This window comes from Penicillium psychrofluorescens (genome assembly GCF_964197705.1).
Source record: "Penicillium psychrofluorescens genome assembly, chromosome: 5".
Classification (NCBI taxonomy): domain Eukaryota; kingdom Fungi; phylum Ascomycota; class Eurotiomycetes; order Eurotiales; family Aspergillaceae; genus Penicillium; species Penicillium psychrofluorescens.
The window spans coordinates 921,743-938,110 of NC_133443.1; the positions used below are offsets into that span (position 1 = coordinate 921,743).

Sequence of the window (16,368 nt, forward strand, 5' to 3'; positions counted from 1 at the left end):
AAAATCAGTGTCCCAAAAAGAAATCAGCACCAAGTGTACTTCTCATTCAACCACCATTCCACATCCTTACCCAACCCTTGCTCTGCGCCAGTCCACCGCAAACTGGAGATACTGCTCTTTTCGCGATGCACAAGCTGGACATCCGGATCCAGCAGAGCCGCCGCTTTCTGCAGCAGGGGCGTAGGGTTCCAGAACTCCACAGAACGCAGATTCCACTCCTGGGCCTCCCGCTGAGCCCGCCGCAAGATCGCAGCCATGGCGTGCACAATAACCTCTTCTTCCTGGGGGCTTGTGGGGTCATCGTACACCCACCGCAGAATATACAGAACGTTGGCGGAAGGGTCGTCTCCGAAAACCCGATTCCACGCGCAGTACACGCGCGCCTGGTCATCGCATGCGCCCTTGATGACGGGTGGAGCGTGGTCCGGGAGCATGGTCTCTGAGAAAAACTCCTCTCGCGCCCAGTGCCACACGAAGTGGTCGAAGTCGGGCGTGATGGCGATCTTGGCACCTGGCCTTTTTTGCGATTCCGCGCGCATCTGGTCGCGCAGCTGGGTAAGAACCTTGTCGCTGCAAATGTGGGTATGCACGTCCTCGGCAAAGAGGTCTCTTATCTGTGCGCTTCCCGGTACACCGTTTGTGTGGCTGCCATCCGCAATCGGCTTCAGGCCCATATGCGAGGACATGAACGCCCGCCACCCAAACTGGGCGTAGAAATGCTTCCCGATATCCGAGAAGAGGATCGTGAAGAGCGCGCGCTTGCGGGGCTCCTTTTCCATTTTCCACGTATCCAGGTGACGGCTCAGCTCCTCGAGCATACGCTTTGCGTAACCCTTCCCCCGGAATTCCGGCCGGCAGTACACGCTGCCAATGCCGTGGGTCGCCACGTCTTCAACTTGGCCGTCATGCGCCAGCAGGGCCTTTTTACGGTACGACTCGCACGAGCTGAGGATGGTGCGCTGACCCTCGGGCTGGGTGCGGTCGACGAGGATCCAGCATGTCAGCCCGTCGCGCGTCAGCCGCTGCGAGAAGAGATGGTCCTCGCGCGCAATGTAGGTCTTCAGGTCTAGCGGGCCGGCCCATGCGACGCTGTTCAGCTTGAGGGAGGCGATGCGCTCTTCCGGTGTGGCGGGCACGAGAATCAAGTCTGGCGAGTCGCCTGGTGGGAGGGCGGTGACGTCTGCGGCAATCATGTTGGGATATCTGTCGCGGTTGCCGGTATAGCAAAAATGAGGATGGAGTGGAGGTGTGAATAAACCAATCCGGGGGTCCTCCCACAGCTGAATGAATGCGAATTGAGCTCCTGGATAGTCGTGGACCGGGATTGTGGGAATATATCAGTGGAGTGGCCCGGAAATCCCTTGGTTTAAGTATAGGTGTGGGAATAGCCGAAAGCGCCTAGGTTATGAAGAAAAGATAGAAAAAATCTGGGGTCCAGGGCAGAGAGATAACGTCTCGGTAATGGACCGATGATTCAGTCTGCTTTTTTGTTCTGTCTGTCTGTCTGAAACTAAGCTCAACACGGGAGACGGTTCCGCCATGATCTAGAATCGAATCATTACTACTTTATATACCTACACTCCGAGCCCTCCGCATCACATTCTGGGCCGGGTATCTCTACTTTTCTGGTTTCTCTTTGTCATCGGCCCGTGGACAAGCGACGGCAAGCGGTGGAATGGAGTTTTTGAAGGAGCAGAGCGGCTCAAAGGTTGCATTTGTGGTTGACGTAGTGGGCCACGTGATTGGGTTATGTCAGAATCTCTCGCTACCTGCTGTTTTGGGATTAGAGTACCAGACTTCGTTAGGGGAACTATACATAGTTCGAGATAATGGGGTTGTACAATAATGGCTATTGTTGTCCACGTTACCCAAGAATGAGTTGTTTGGTGACAAGGAGGCATCCTCTAGGGTGATCTCTTGCCCATATAACCCGTCTAACATATCTTCTGCTCTCCCTAAGTTGAATTCAGATCACAGAATCGGATAATTGATCTTAACAGTCTCCAGTATCGTGGATCGTCTCTCAACAAGTTAATTTCGCTCACTATCTTTGTTGAATGGATCTGAGAAAGGTATGATACTTACGTTGCTGCATATATCTGACTGCCCATACCGAACACCTAATATTATAGCACACTTACAAGTGTCAGACCGGAACGGCCTGCAATGCATACCAACCGGGCCAGAGCCCGGCTATTAAACTCACGCAGACAGGAAAAGGGACGATTATGGTAAAACGGAATAGAAGAACACGAGGCGAAAGAAAATACAGATATGGTCACAAGACCATCAAAAAAACCCCTCGTAAGAAAAGGGCTCATGATGACGAGGAAAGAAGAAAAAAGAAAGAGGAAGGGCGCATGGAAAAGAAATGGACAGGAGATAATGAGACGAGATTGGGAAACCTACTTGCTAAATAGTTTGAAGTTGGCTAGAAAAAGAAGAAAGAATAGAAAAAAGTAAAAAAGAAATTCATATAGTTGGAGAGAAATTCGCAAACAAAGGAGACGCAAAGAAGTACACAGTAGAGAAAGGAGATGGTATGAAAAAAAGGGTAAAAAAGATGAAACAAGGGCTGGACCGCAGCAAACAAAGAGCAGCAAGGAGAGAAGAATCAAGGGATCAGCACAGATGCAAAGTGCAGGAGAGAAAGAATAAGGATGTCAAGGAATGGCGTGAAGGAGAATAAGCAAAGGGTAGTGTAGGAGCAAAGGTAGAAAGCCCAAAGGAAAGATATCAACCTGATCTATGTAAGTCAATGCCATGCGAATCCCAAAAATCGTCCGCTCCCCGTTTTATATGATTGCGCCACTTCTTGCGGGTGGCAGTTCCTAGTTCCCTCATCCATCATGTATGTTCGATCATTGGTCACGCTAAATCAAGAATGAGGAAGAAATGGGTGGGGAGAGAAAAAACAAAAAAAAAAGACGAACAAAAAGTAAAGAATATGAAATCACAGGAAACAGCCGAGTTCATGGCGGCTGTCCCGACTCCACCGGTTCGTTAAACTTCTGCCGTGCCTCTTCCACCCACAGCTCCAACCGCAGTTCCCCGGCCTCCACACGTCGTACCGGCACTGTTTTGGCACGGCCATTTGACACTCGGGGTGGCGGCTGTTGAGGCTCGCCATTGCGCAGTTTTGACACCGAGAATGGTGCTGTACAGGATCGCAGGTGAACCTTGCCAGGTTCCGCCACGATCCAGGTCTGCTCTTCTTTGGTTGTCCCCGCCGGGGGTAGCGCGTCCTCCCGCACTTCGATGCAGACAGTGAAGCTGAATTCATCATCCCGGGGCAGTGGAGTCAGTCGGGCACAGGCTGACGCGAGTCGTGCCAGGCAAGCCCGGAATTGTGCTTCGAGGTCGACCGAGGTCGGCGCGGGGCCCCGGTCCGTGACGGAGGCACCTGGCGCTGATGAATCGTCTGGCCTATCCTCAAATGTGGTGTTTACCTCTCCAGCAGGGACGCGGGGAAAGTCCGACAGATCAAAGGCATATCGTTCGAGAGGCTGATTTGTGCGGAGAGATGAAATAATAATACTGACTGCGGTGATTGTGCCTTTCAAGATCTCTGTTCCGACCGCGATGGATGCATCGTTGATGTAATCACACACTTTGGGATGGCGAGATTGCCGGACGGGGTAGTTGTAGGCCCGCACGGGGAGGAACGTTGCGCGCGGGTAGACGGAACGCAGGAATAGTATTTGGTGGACGGAGACGGTGAGGAAATTAGTGAAGGAGGCCGCCAATGCCGACTGATTCGTAGGCAGCGATCGGGTAGCAGGGACCGGAGCGGAGAAGGTGGTCATGGTGGTCGTGGAACTACTGCTCTCACTGGATATCGGCATTGCCATTGACCGATCGGGCGTCGTTTTTTCCACGGAAAGGGTGATATTGACGGAGTTTCGAAGAATCTGAATGGTGTTCCACCCTGAAGCTAATCATCGCTCTGTCTTTCTAAAACCAACGGTCAACGCGGCTGTTCATGGTTTGCCGATATCTGCATTGTTTTTTTCCCGGTCTGCGGGCGGGGACACCGGAGATCGGGGGGAAGGATTCGAGGTTGAGCCAACCGGCAGCGAAGCTGTTCTCGAAAGAGGTATGGAGTGGATAGTGGTTGGTGGGGTGTTTTGGTGTTTTGGTGAATGGTGAAACGATGGGGGGGAAGGGGGTGTTTGGAGAGAGAGCTGGCACATACACTGGGGTGGACAAAACGACAAGAAGAAACAAACCTCAAAGCATGAGGTATGGATGACGAGGGTCTGTTTTGTTTCCCTGACGATCTCAGGTATAGAGTTGTTGTAGCAATTTTTGGGGTATTATCCTCCCTCTTATTATTGGCGAGTGTGGTGGTGTGGGTGAAGAGGGGTGTTGTGTTTGGTAAAGCGAAGGTGAAGGAGGGGGAAAGTCGGCCAAGGTAGGAAAACCTTGAGGCGGACGAGCCCGTAGGCAAAGAAACACACAAAGCGAAAGATGAGGCTCTCTCGATGGATCGAGGACGATTCCGGGGGAGGGGACTGCCGAAGGTTGGTTGGTTGGCCTCTGACACACTCTCGTTCGAGGGGAAAAGCAGAGGAAGCCGGACTATGTACGAAGTTGGTGTGCAAGGTCAGTGATCCGTCACGTGGTTGCGTCATGGGCTGGGATGTCCGGCAGGAATCGACCATTGGCACTGCTAGCTTCGGGGAATTCTGGATTTTTTTACTTTTTACGGAGATACTCATAGACTGTATTTCACTATGAATGTGATAACATGTGTAAATAGGGCTCAGGGCGGGTAAAGGACGTGGGAGAAGAAGAATGGAAAGCATGAATACAGATGGTATCCAGCATACGGCCGCGATGCCTCAAATACCTGACCTAGTGGGAGTGGATATTATTTTAGCATAGAGCAGACACTCTATTAGTCCTGTGTCTTGCCTCTTCTTCTTTTTCTCTCTTTTTTTTTCCTTTTTCCCCACCGGGTAGTGAAGTGGGTGTGGATGAGGGCCGATCATACAAGCGAAAAGTGTATTATTGCAGTATACTCCCACAATTTGAACCAAATAGGACTAATGAAAGTCGTACTGTATAGGTGGTAGTTAGGTAATAGAATAACGAGTACATAATCGTGGAAAAAACCAAGCATATACCCCAGACTTCTGTCCGCAATTAGTACTGAAGAAAAAGACCATAAAGTAAATGGGTAGTACCAGCAAATACACCCAATGGTACCCGTCGGAGCTGGGCGTACCTCAGCCCACCGCAAAGTACCCCTCGGGTACTCCCCAGGTACCCGGCCGTTCTGCACTCTACAGAACGGTACCGATGATCTGCCAACACTGACGGCAGTGGCGGCCACCGGACATGGGTGTGAGACCCCGGAAGATTGACGTGGTTGATTATCAATCCCCCTTCGATCCGATTCTAATTTCGCATGTCAACACCGCCACCTCTTCGTGGCCGGATACCCGGTTAGGCAGGAAGATTGATTTTGGGTGTGTGTTCCTCAGTAGGTGTCTATACAACAATACAAAACAAAACGATCATCACTCGAGCAGACCCACGCAGAAGTTCGCTTGCTTCCGAGCTTTGGGGCTGAGAATAGTCTAGCTATAATTGTGAATGCGGTTCTTAATTGACCAGGCTCTTTTGCCAAGGGTGGAATGGCAAATTTGCAATAGTATTCTATGTTCCACCCAACATGTCTTGGTGTCATGTCGGATTTAGAGTCCGAAGCTTTGATCTCTAAAGCTCGAGCCATCCGATTTCAACTTGATCGAAAGCACGACAGATCTTCCCAATGTATTGTTTCCCTTTTTTTTTCTTTTCGGCTCCCACAACAAGCACGCGAATTACTGGAACGCGAAACAATGTCACAAATGGATGGCATTGCGATAAAGCTCTTCCTTTTGCTTATCTGCCGACAGCGTGAAAATAAAGTAGTCCCAAAGGCGCAAACCCCGCGATATCATTGGACGGGTTCCGCATATCTATTGGTAACTAGTAGACTTCATCCTAACCCTGTCCATTCGACCCGGCTCGCATAGGAGCTCAGACTAAACAAAAGTACCTCGGTAGCGCGGTACAAGCGTCCAGTAATCTATGGCCTCCAATCCTCTTCGCCGTCCAATGCACAGTGACATGATCAGCCTCTTCGAGCCCGGAGATACTCAGAATGGCTATGCCGAAGACTTGAAATCTGAGGACTTGGCATGAATCCGTCACTACTGTCACTTCCTGGATAATTATCTACCAATATGTCCGCATCACTCAAAACCTACTAAGTAGTATAGCACGGTATATACTCCGGTCACTTAATTAACAACCACTGGATCAGGTGTAGAGGTCGTCTTCTTTCTTTCTTGCAGTTTCTCTTGTAAACTGCATGTATAATAATCGACCATGACAGCAACAATAAGATTGGGCATAATATTGGTTCGCACATAATGACGGCGCACACCCAAGTCAGGGGTCACCGCCTTGATACTGCCCCTCTCTGCGCTTATCGCGACGCGCTTTGATTTTCTTGTCAAAACACCCAATCTTCTACATCCCTCATCATCAATTGATTGCTCTGCCCGCCATGGAGCAAGAGCTCCTTTCACTGCTGGCAGACACCCAGTCGCCTGCGACTGACACTAGAAAAGCTGCTGAGCGGCAGTTGGCCCAGCTCTATACCAACGAGTCCTTCCCCATCTCCCTGACAGCTATTGCCTCCCATGAGTCGGTCCCCGTTAATCTACGCCAATCTGCTCTCTCCGTGCTGCGCACCTTTATTGCTGCCGCCTGGTCCCCCGCGCTCGACGAGTTCAAGGGCCGCATCCTCGTGAACGACACGAATAAGGCGCACATTCGCCGTGCTTTGCTCGAGCTCGCTACGACCACCGAAACACCTGAGCGCAAAGTCAAGTCCTCGGCCAGCTACGCCGTCAGCAAGATCGCCAGTGCCGACTTCCCCGATGACTGGCAGGATCTCCTCCCCACGCTCCTGCACATTATCAACGATACCGCCACCACGGAGGGCGCATTACACGGCGCCCTGAAAGTTCTTTTGGACCTTGTGGATACAGGATTCAGTGAGGAGCAGTTCTTCAACGTCGCCCGCGAGCTAGTCTCGGCGCTCTTTGCCGTGGCCACTGCGGAATCTCGACGGCCGAGACTGCGCGCCCTCGCCGTGGCGGTTTTCCGGTCCTGCTTTGATACATTGGAGATGGTTCTCGAGCAGCACAAAGTTGCAATCAAGCAGTTCATGGACGAGGTTCTGGGTGGCTGGTCACCATTCTTCGTGTCCACTTTGAAGGCTCCCCTACCGCAGGTCCCCAGCGAGGACGAAGCAAACAAAGATGTGGACATTGCATCGCAATGGAGAGGAACCATTGCCCTGAAGACTCAGATTGTCAAGGTATGGAAGTTCATACGTACAGTTTACAGAGTCCCACGCTAACATTCTATCTAGACTCTTATGAAAATTCGCATGGTCTTCCCTGCTCTCCTAAGTGCCCAGAGTCCGCTATACTTTTCTACCGTCTGGACGGAGCTTACGAATGTGCTTCCTGTTTATCACAATTTCTATATCGAGGCTGACCGGCAAGGTCGCCTGGAGGATGTGGATGGACTACCCCACTCTCTGGATTTCCTTGTCCTGGAAGAGCTGGATCTGATCCAGACTCTGCTGAAAGCACCTCCAGTGAAGGCAGAGCTGAACCAACAGCTCCAAAATGCCGGTTCAAACAGCTGGCTGCCAGAAATCATGAAGCTCTCCAGCTCTTACGCGCAAATCACCATGGAGGAGGAGGGCTTGTGGGAGATTGACGTGAGCCTATTCCTGTCGGAAGAGACCTCGGTCACTGCGAACTATACACCTCGGACCGTCAGTGGAGACCTGGCCATCAAAACAGGTGAATGGCTGAAGAGTACCGCGGCCGAAGGGCTGCTCAGCTATATGAACACTCTCTTCAATGATTCCGCTACCTCGTAAGTTTTGACTCTAAATGCTACTAAGCTCGGCTAATCCCCCTTAAACAGGTGGAAATCCCTCGAAGGAGCCCTTTATATTCTCAACTCCATTCTCCGGGACTTCAGCGAGGTGAACCAGACAATCTCCCTGGAGCTGGCCAATCATTTTACCCAGTTTGTGCACTATGCGACGCAACAAGAGCAAGAGCTCTTGCGTGCCCGGGGCTACCTTGTGGCTGGCGTCTTGGCCCGTGTCACGGGCGAGAGTTTCCAGCAAACTGCATCTGCCTACCTGGAGGCTACGTTGAGAGCGATTTCAGAAGACCCCTCGGAGGTGGTCAAGGTGGCTGGTATCCGGGTCTTGCAAGACCTCGTCCCCTCCTTGCCCGCCAGCGCTGCTGCCCCCTTCCAGGCACCTGTGATCTCGGCCATCTCAGAATTTGCTTCTACGCAAGATATGAGCGATCCCAGCGACTCTGGCGATCTGGCCGTCACGCTGGCCGAGGCACTGCGGGACACCATCATGGTAGAGCCAAGCGTGGTCCTGTCGTCGGGTGCCATGGACGGGCTGTTCAAGATTGCCAGCGGGAGATCCGACAATTTCCAACTGACTATGACCGTCACCGAAGCATTCGAGGACATCGCAGAGCACATTGCCAATCTCGGTCCCGAAGCGTACCAGCGTCTCTGCGAGAAGGTGCTGCCTTCCCTGATGGGTGCTATTGATGTCGGCAATCTGACCGAGGAGAGCACCCTCACGGTATTTGCGGCTGATCTGCTCCGAGCTCTGACGGAGAGAAGTCTCGAGCCGATGCCCGCTGGCTTTGTGGAGACGGTGATGCCCAAGGTGAACCGCCTGTTGCTGGCCTCTACCGAGGCGGAACTGATCCGGCCGGCTACAGAAGCGGTCCGACATATGCTGGCGCACGATTTCACGCAGTTCATGAACTGGCGGGATCCGCAGTCCGGTAAAGAGGCCATTGAGGTCGTGCTCATCATTATCGACCGCCTACTGGGTCCCGCGGTGGACGACAATGCAGCCACGGAGGTGGGCCAATTGGCGGCCGAGCTGGTCGAGCGCGCTGGCTCCGAGCGCCTGGGCCCTTACCTACCGCAGCTTCTCCAGGCCGTCGCACAACGGCTAGCAACGGCGCAGCAAGCGCAGTTCATCCAGAGTCTGATCCTGGTGTTTGCACGACTCACGCTCATCAGCGCCCGCGAGGTGGTCGACTTCCTGGCGCAGGTGGACCTGAGCGGCCAGAACGGTCTGGTCGTCGTGCTGAGCAAGTGGCTCGAGAACTCGGTCAACTTTGCTGGCTACGACGAGATCAAGCAGAACATCTTTGCGCTGGCCCGGCTGTACGAGCTGGCGGACCCGCGACTGTCGGAGGTGCCCGTCAAGGGCGACCTCATCATCCAGGACACGGGCCGTATCAAGACACGGTCCCAGGCGCGCAACAACCCGGACCAGTTCACGACCGTGCCGGCCCCATTGAAGATCATCAAGGTGCTCGTCGAAGAGCTGTCGGCTGCGTCCGGAAATAAGGAGGTCGACGCCGCAGCGGCAGCCGCGCTCGATGATGCGGGCAGCGACGACGGCGACGACGATTGGGAGGATGTCCCCGGCCAGATCTTGGATCTCGGACTGGGTGTGACCAAGCAGGAGCTCATGAGCTTTGGTGAGGGCGGGTCGGAGGGAGTGTTTGGTGTGCGACGCCGGGACGATGAGACGCAGGGTTTCCTGGTGGAATTCTTCCGTCGAGCGTCGACACAGCCGGGATTCCAAGAGTTGTATGGGGCGATGACGCCGGACGAGCAGGGGAAACTACAGGGATTGGGATAAATCGGCGATGGAGCATATTTCGCCGTAGACATACTAGCACTCTATCCTACTGTACCTAACTAGCCTAGCGCCGCCCCCGCGGGTTGTGCTTTCGTTCATCCCCCTCCCCCCACAGCCAATCTCCCGCGTCCCAACCTCTCGGTTCTGCGCATCCTCTGTCTCGGGATTTGGTCCTGCATTAATATTATTCCTGGTTCATCATCACCATCATCTCATCATGTCCCAGCCAAATCCCCACGAACGTATTCAGGTCGATGTAAGTCTCGGATGGCCCTGTTTTCTTCTCTCTTTCCTTTCCCCCAGTCATGATCGATTCCATTCACCGACTCTTCTTTCCCCCCCCCCCCCCCCCCACCCCCACCACGTACCTATGCACTCGCGTGTAAGATCCGACTCCTAACCCGTCCCAGACGAGCGACGATGACTTCGACGTCCAGTCTCTCACGGGGTCTGACCTATCCTTCGCCTCCTCGGTGCGGGACTACTGCTATGAGAATGGCCGGCGCTACCATGCGTACCGGCCCGGGGCGTACCCGTTCCCCAACGACGAGGAAGAGCAAGACCGCCTCGCCCTAGCGCACCACTTATTCAAGCTCCTCACAGGCGGGGACCTGTACCGCGCGCCCTTGCTGCGCAATGGCGACTCGCCGCTGCGCGTGCTGGACATCGGCACGGGCACGGGCCAATGGGCCCTCGAGATGGCGGAGGATTTCCCCAACGCCCAAATCTTCGGCACGGACTTGTCGCCCATTCAGCCGACCTGGGCGCCGCCGAACTGTCGGTTTTTTATTGACGATGCCGAGAGCGATTGGGCCTTTGCTCCCAGCGAGGCCTTTGACTATGTCCATGTCCGCAGTCTGGCGGGCGGGATCAGTGATTGGCCACGACTGTTGCGTCAGGCCTACACGCATCTGAAGCCCGGTGGGTGGTTTGAGGCTCAGGAATTTAACGCGTGGGTTATATCGGACGATGACACGCACCAGCAAGCGCCTCGGACGATGGAGTGGCTGGAGCGCCTGAACCAGGCCAGTAAGCAGTTTGAAAAGCCTTTGAACATCGCTCCGTCTCTGGAACAGTGGCTCCAGGAGGCCGGCTATGCCAATGTGACCGATGATATGTACAAGGTAAACCCCCCCAAAATACTTCCTCCTCTTCAGGAGATGTATGTGACTTGACTGACTGTGAGCAGTGTCCCGTCGGCGGCTGGGCGAAAAACCGCCGTCTCAAAGAAATCGGCCGAATCGGCAAAGCCGCGCTTCTCGAAGTGGTCGAGCCGTACACCTTGGCTCTGTTCACGCGAGTGCTGGGCGATTCTTTTCCGGCAGCGCAAGAGTACATGAACAAAGTGCGCACGGAGCTGATGAGCGGGTCTTTTCACCTCTACGTGCTGTTCCACTATGTCTACGGACAGAAGCCAATGACCGAGGGCCAGACTGTGGCCCCATGATTTGATTTCGCTCACGATTGACGACTATATGATATCAACACACACGCACACACGCATATACAGCACCATCTTTTCAGCGATCATGGCTTTTTAACGACTGCGACATTTCTCTTCGGGTTCAGACATTACGACTTCCTATGTACCAGGTATATATTTCTTATGGACAATAACTCCAGTGTGGGGTGGTGAGAATGGAGGGTGAGAGAGTGCGTCATCAAAACGTGGGGGGAGGCGGATCATGATTGTCCAGGTCTCCCGATTCCCAGAACCTGACAGATGCCGGTCACGGCGTCCTCGGGCGTGGGACTCGCGCGCACGACGTGGACGACCTGCGCCACGAGCTGTTCGTCACAGCTCCCGATCGTGTTCAGTAGGGTCTCGAGGAGTTCCTGATTACTCTGACCCTTCCAGGAGCTGGGAGGTTGGTGGGGGGTATTCGAGTTCGGCGCGAGATTGTATAGGTGGCTCTGGAGGGCGGGTGGGATTGATAGTAATTGGGGATTGGCGTGGAAGGTAGATGAGAGATTGTGATTAGGATGTGTATGAGGCAATGATGTATTCTTGTGGTTCCAGGTTGAGGAGTCTTCGTTGTAGGGATGTTCTCCTTGGTAGGGGGGCGGATTATAGTCTGCGTTATCCATCCCATATGGATGGCTTGTCGGTGCTGCGGGCATATTGGGCATCGGTATGGACATGGGCATCTCTGCCAGTCCGGGCATGCCTCCGGTATAGCTGCTCGGTATTATGTGCTGTGCGTCCATTGAATCTGTCCAGGATCAGCATGGACGCTCCGGTCCGCGATCGTCACCGAAATACTCACAACAAAACGGAGGCGCCTCGGGCATCATTACCGAACCATCCAACTCAGCCACGTGTGGATGTGTCGGGACCGAATAAGCATGTTGCGGAAACCCCGTCACGCCGCTGTCACTGCCCGTGCTGTCGGGACTAGTCACGGTTCGGGAGTTGGTCATGGAGGACGACGGGGACGAGCCGGGCAGACTACCGCTCTCGGCCCCCTCCCCGCCAGCGTGTGAATGGGCATAATGGGCATATCCCGACTCTCCGAATGAGTATGGTTGGCCAGCGCTACGACTTCCCTCACTCGGTTCGCGCGCGGGCTGGGTGTGTCGGTCGCGCAGATCGTCGACCTCGCGCCGCAATCGCTCGATGATCTCGGCCATATTGATATGCGCGCGGTCCTCGGCCGTGGTGAGGTAACTGCACTCGGCCTCGAGGCCGCGGGCCAGACATGCGCGACATGGGATGTGGCGGTCGCACTGTTTGGCGACATCGTCATTCAGCAGGATCGGGGAATCGGGGGTCCACAATCGCTTACCTTCACCTTGCGCTCGCGGCATTTCAGACACGACTGTTGGGGGCGGGATTTGGTCTTGGAGTCGGCGGGCATGGAGACATCCGGATCTCTGTCGGTGATGTTGGTGTGGGTTCCTACGTAGGAGGGTGGCGGGATTGTGCCTTCTCCACCCCGGATTAGAGTTACAATGCGATTGATCTTACACAGCCAGACATCAGCCACTCCCTGCGTCCCCGCTCCACCAGGCAAGTCCGCCGCTGATCCGGCGGACTGCGACTTCTAGCCGAGGTGCCTGCCCTGATCGCGCTTGTCCCAGGGCTCCATAATAAATTAAGCTCTCTATCTGTTAGGCGAGATACCACCGTCACACCCATGTTCTGATAAGTTTCCCCGACGTGGGATCCGCTCGCCGATCCCCTGGACCTCTGGAGCGGGGGAAGAGACAAGCCTCAATGGAGATGGCATATAAACACTGCGATCGATGTGCCACATTCTTGTTGGCCGACCAATCTCTATTCTTCTCGACTGTGAATTAGTCTACTGCCATTGTCATTTACGCAAAAACAAAAACACAAAAAGCAATCATGAGGACACAATCGTGGACTGTTGGTCCGGCGACTATAGCCGGACTGCTGATGATGCCCTTGCTTCCTGTCCATGCATCCGTGGAGGATCCACGCGTGCTCCCGACGCCGCCCATGGGGTTCAACAATTGGGCACGTTTCGAATGTGATCTGAACCAGACGCTGTTCACCGAGACGGCCGAGTCGATGGTGAAGCGCGGTCTACAGGACGCAGGCTACGACCGCCTCAACCTCGACGACTGCTGGCTGCAGCACGCGCGCTCCGCCAACGGCTCGCTGCAATGGAACACCACCCTGTTCCCGCAGGGCCTCCCTTGGCTGGCCCGCTTTGCCCACACCCGCGGCTTCCACCTGGGTATCTATGAAGACTCGGGCAACCAGACCTGCGGCGGCTACCCGGGCTCCTACGGGCATGAGCAGCAGGACGCCGAGACCTTCGCCAGCTGGGGGATTGACTATCTCAAGCTCGACGGCTGCAATGTCTACCCCGAGCAGGGCCGCACCATCGGCCAGGAGTACCACATCCGGTACCACAAGTGGCACGAGGTCCTCAGCGCCATGGCGCAGCCGCTGATCTTCTCCGAGTCGGCGCCAGCGTACTTTCTCGGCAACGACACGGCCTGGTCGAAGGTCATGGACTGGATTCCCTTCAATGGAGAGCTGGCGCGGCACTCGGACGATATCATCGTGTACAGTGGCGCGGGCAGCCCCTGGAAGAGCGTCATGTCCAACTACCACTACAGCACCCTGCTCGTGCGCTACCAGCAGCCCGGCTACTACAATGACCCGGACTTTTTGATTCCGGACCACCCCCGCCTGTCGGCCGATGAGAAGCGCTCGCAGTTCGCCCTCTGGGCCTCACTGGGCGCTCCGCTGATCATCAGTGCTTACATTCCGGGCTTGTCGGACGACGAAATCAAGTTCCTCAGCAACAAGGACCTGATCGCCGTGGACCAGGACCCGCTGGCCCAGCAGGCTGCCCTGGTCACCCGGGACGCCGACTTCGACGTGCTCTCCCGCACGCTGGCCAACGGTGACCGCGTGGTGACCGTGCTGAACCGCGGCGACCACACCGCGGAAACCACCGTCTCCCTGGATCGGATGGGACTGGTGTCGGGCTGCGGATTCAAGGCGAAGGATCTTGTGTCTGGTGAGGAAACCAAGGTCAACAAGGCCCTCCACGTCCGACTGGCCAGCCACGCCACCAGCGTGCATCGCCTGACGCCTCCCCGGAACTGCGGCGCCATCATCCCGACCGGCATGGTATTCGGCACCAACTCGGGCCACTGCCTGACCGCCTCTGGCTCCGAGGTCACGTTCGAGACCTGCAACGCAGCCGATGCACAGGTCTGGAACGTCCATGGCAAGGGCAGCAAGTTGTCCCTGAGCCCCCTGTCGGATCCGTCGTTGTGTCTCGCGGCCCCGGGCCATGGATCCAGTGTCTCCCTGACCAAGTGCCGTGGCTGTGACGAGACGTGGTCGCACTTTATCACCGGCCATCTCCAGAATGACGAGGCTGGCGGCTGCTTGACGGAGTCGGCTACTGGCGCGGCCCGAATTGGTTCGTGCTCGTTGGACCAGGCGGGCCAGATCTTGGGACTGCCGAGTGGTGTCGAGCTGGCATCCGTGGAGAAATAAGTGGGTTGTATAGTTAGAGGAGTACATAGGACATTATGTAGAAGAATAGAACCAGTGGTGATCAAGGTTGTTGACAATTGGTTGTACAATTATTGAAGCCATTCAGCCAATATTCTCGTATAGAAGACAATTACATGGTGTATTATGTAGAAGAAATGAAACGGTTGTGATCAAGGTTGTCGACAGTTGGTAATATACAATCATTGAAGCCATTCAGCCAAGAATCTCATTTTAAGACAATCATGTACACAATTTGTGAACTACACTCAAGAAGAATAAGAATAGAAATCATCCCTGCAACGAAAACCCAACACCCTCACCAGTCCCCATCGCCACCAGATTCGCCCTCATCTTCTCCGGCCTCTCCCCAATGCCAAACGCCGCATCATCCCGATGCACCCAGGCACCAACCCCATGCTGCAACACGGCCGTAGCACGCACCTTCTTCTTCTCCTCCGCATCAGCATCCGCGCCATCCACCGGCTTCAACCCCAAACTCCCATGCAGCGTCAGCCGAGTCTCATCCCCATTCTCCGGCTTCGCACGATACGTGCCACGGTGCAAGATATTGCTATCATAGAACACCGCATCACCGGGCTGCAGCTCGACCACCAGCTGATTGGGCATCGAGGGCTCATACGGCGCCGCGCTGCGCTCGGCATCCGTGCGCGCACGCCTATGCGAGCCCGGCACCACTACCAGCGAGGCATCGGGACACAGCGCGAGGTTGTACTGCGCATGCGACTGTCTCCCGCCGGGGCTCTTCGCCGCGAGCAATTTCAGCTCTTCCTCCGCCGACGCCGTCTCGGCGATGTCGTCGCGGTGCCAGCGGAGCTCAAAGTCCTTGGTCTCCGGCGCAACGAGCAGATTAAACAGCTCCATGACGAGGGCCTCGTCGGCTTGGTCCGGGGACACGCCCATCAGCTCCTCCGCGACGGCGAGGATGGAGGGCGAGAAGTAGCACCGCGCGAACTGGTCCCGGCCTGCCATCTCGGGGTGCAGAAGGTGCTGCACGCCCCAGATGCCGCCCTCTGAGGCGGGGGGCGGCGTCGTCGGCCATGGTGGGAATTGCTTGGGCACCGTGCGGAAGTGCGGCCAGCCGCCGGTGCGGGTGCGTGTTGTGGCGGCGGTTGCGATGTCCCGGTATTGGGCCACCTCGGTTGGGGTGAGTAGGTTGCGTACGACGACGAAGCCGTCGCGCTTGAGGGCGTCGAGGTGAGAGGTGGCCATGATAGTCAGTGGAAAGTATGGAGTCTGGGGTCCGGAGTAGGGCTCCCCCAGTTTAGGGTTAGTTATATACACCTGCACCCGCACCCGCGACAGTCATCAATACTACGCTCGCCAATGCGACCCTCGGATCAACAGTGGATCTTCGGATGCGACGTGTGTTTATCGCCAAGCCACACCCACGGCTTCCCCACTACGGACTCGAATTATCGTCCCTCAACCTGATTTACCCTATTAACCTAATTCTTTGACTACACCGTGAATGATGGCGTTCTCACGGTACCCTTGCTCCTATGCTTCCTCCTATTGCCCCACAACTGGGTGCCACCTCCGGAGAAGGTGGTTCGTGATTATATTTATGCTCTTTCAGCAGAGA

General features: G+C 55.2%; 7 protein-coding genes across 7 annotated transcripts; 3 read left to right on the top strand and 4 right to left on the bottom strand.

Annotated features, from left to right (window-relative positions):
- Window positions 1-23: 23 nt before the first annotated feature.
- PFLUO_LOCUS7619 (uncharacterized protein) lies at window positions 24-1,193 on the bottom strand (the record flags this gene model as incomplete). The annotated part of the gene is made up of 1 exon (XM_073785281.1): window positions 24-1,193. The coding sequence occupies one exon, from the start codon at window positions 1,191-1,193 to the stop codon at window positions 24-26; it is 1,170 nt and encodes a 389-aa protein (XP_073641652.1).
- A 1,779-nt stretch (window positions 1,194-2,972) lies between these two features.
- On the bottom strand, window positions 2,973-3,806 carry PFLUO_LOCUS7620 (uncharacterized protein; the record flags this gene model as incomplete). Its single annotated transcript, XM_073785282.1, has 1 exon — window positions 2,973-3,806. One exon carries the CDS (start codon window positions 3,804-3,806, stop codon window positions 2,973-2,975), a length of 834 nt encoding a protein of 277 aa, XP_073641653.1.
- Window positions 3,807-6,562: 2,756 nt separating this feature from the next.
- PFLUO_LOCUS7621 (uncharacterized protein) lies at window positions 6,563-9,778 on the top strand (the record flags this gene model as incomplete). The annotated part of the gene is made up of 3 exons (XM_073785283.1): window positions 6,563-7,381; window positions 7,436-7,953; window positions 8,005-9,778. 3 exons carry the CDS (start codon window positions 6,563-6,565, stop codon window positions 9,776-9,778), a joined length of 3,111 nt encoding a protein of 1,036 aa, XP_073641654.1.
- A 217-nt stretch (window positions 9,779-9,995) lies between these two features.
- On the top strand, window positions 9,996-11,225 carry PFLUO_LOCUS7622 (uncharacterized protein; the record flags this gene model as incomplete). The annotated part of the gene is made up of 3 exons (XM_073785284.1): window positions 9,996-10,034; window positions 10,189-10,902; window positions 10,968-11,225. The coding sequence occupies 3 exons, from the start codon at window positions 9,996-9,998 to the stop codon at window positions 11,223-11,225; spliced, it is 1,011 nt and encodes a 336-aa protein (XP_073641655.1).
- A 236-nt stretch (window positions 11,226-11,461) lies between these two features.
- Window positions 11,462-12,636, bottom strand: PFLUO_LOCUS7623 (uncharacterized protein; the record flags this gene model as incomplete). The annotated part of the gene is made up of 3 exons (XM_073785285.1): window positions 11,462-11,991; window positions 12,046-12,505; window positions 12,565-12,636. The coding sequence occupies 3 exons, from the start codon at window positions 12,634-12,636 to the stop codon at window positions 11,462-11,464; spliced, it is 1,062 nt and encodes a 353-aa protein (XP_073641656.1).
- A 605-nt stretch (window positions 12,637-13,241) lies between these two features.
- Window positions 13,242-14,765, top strand: PFLUO_LOCUS7624 (uncharacterized protein; the record flags this gene model as incomplete). Its single annotated transcript, XM_073785286.1, has 1 exon — window positions 13,242-14,765. The coding sequence occupies one exon, from the start codon at window positions 13,242-13,244 to the stop codon at window positions 14,763-14,765; it is 1,524 nt and encodes a 507-aa protein (XP_073641657.1).
- A 288-nt stretch (window positions 14,766-15,053) lies between these two features.
- PFLUO_LOCUS7625 (uncharacterized protein) lies at window positions 15,054-15,995 on the bottom strand (the record flags this gene model as incomplete). The annotated part of the gene is made up of 1 exon (XM_073785287.1): window positions 15,054-15,995. The coding sequence occupies one exon, from the start codon at window positions 15,993-15,995 to the stop codon at window positions 15,054-15,056; it is 942 nt and encodes a 313-aa protein (XP_073641658.1).
- Between the last annotated feature and the right edge of the window lie 373 nt (window positions 15,996-16,368).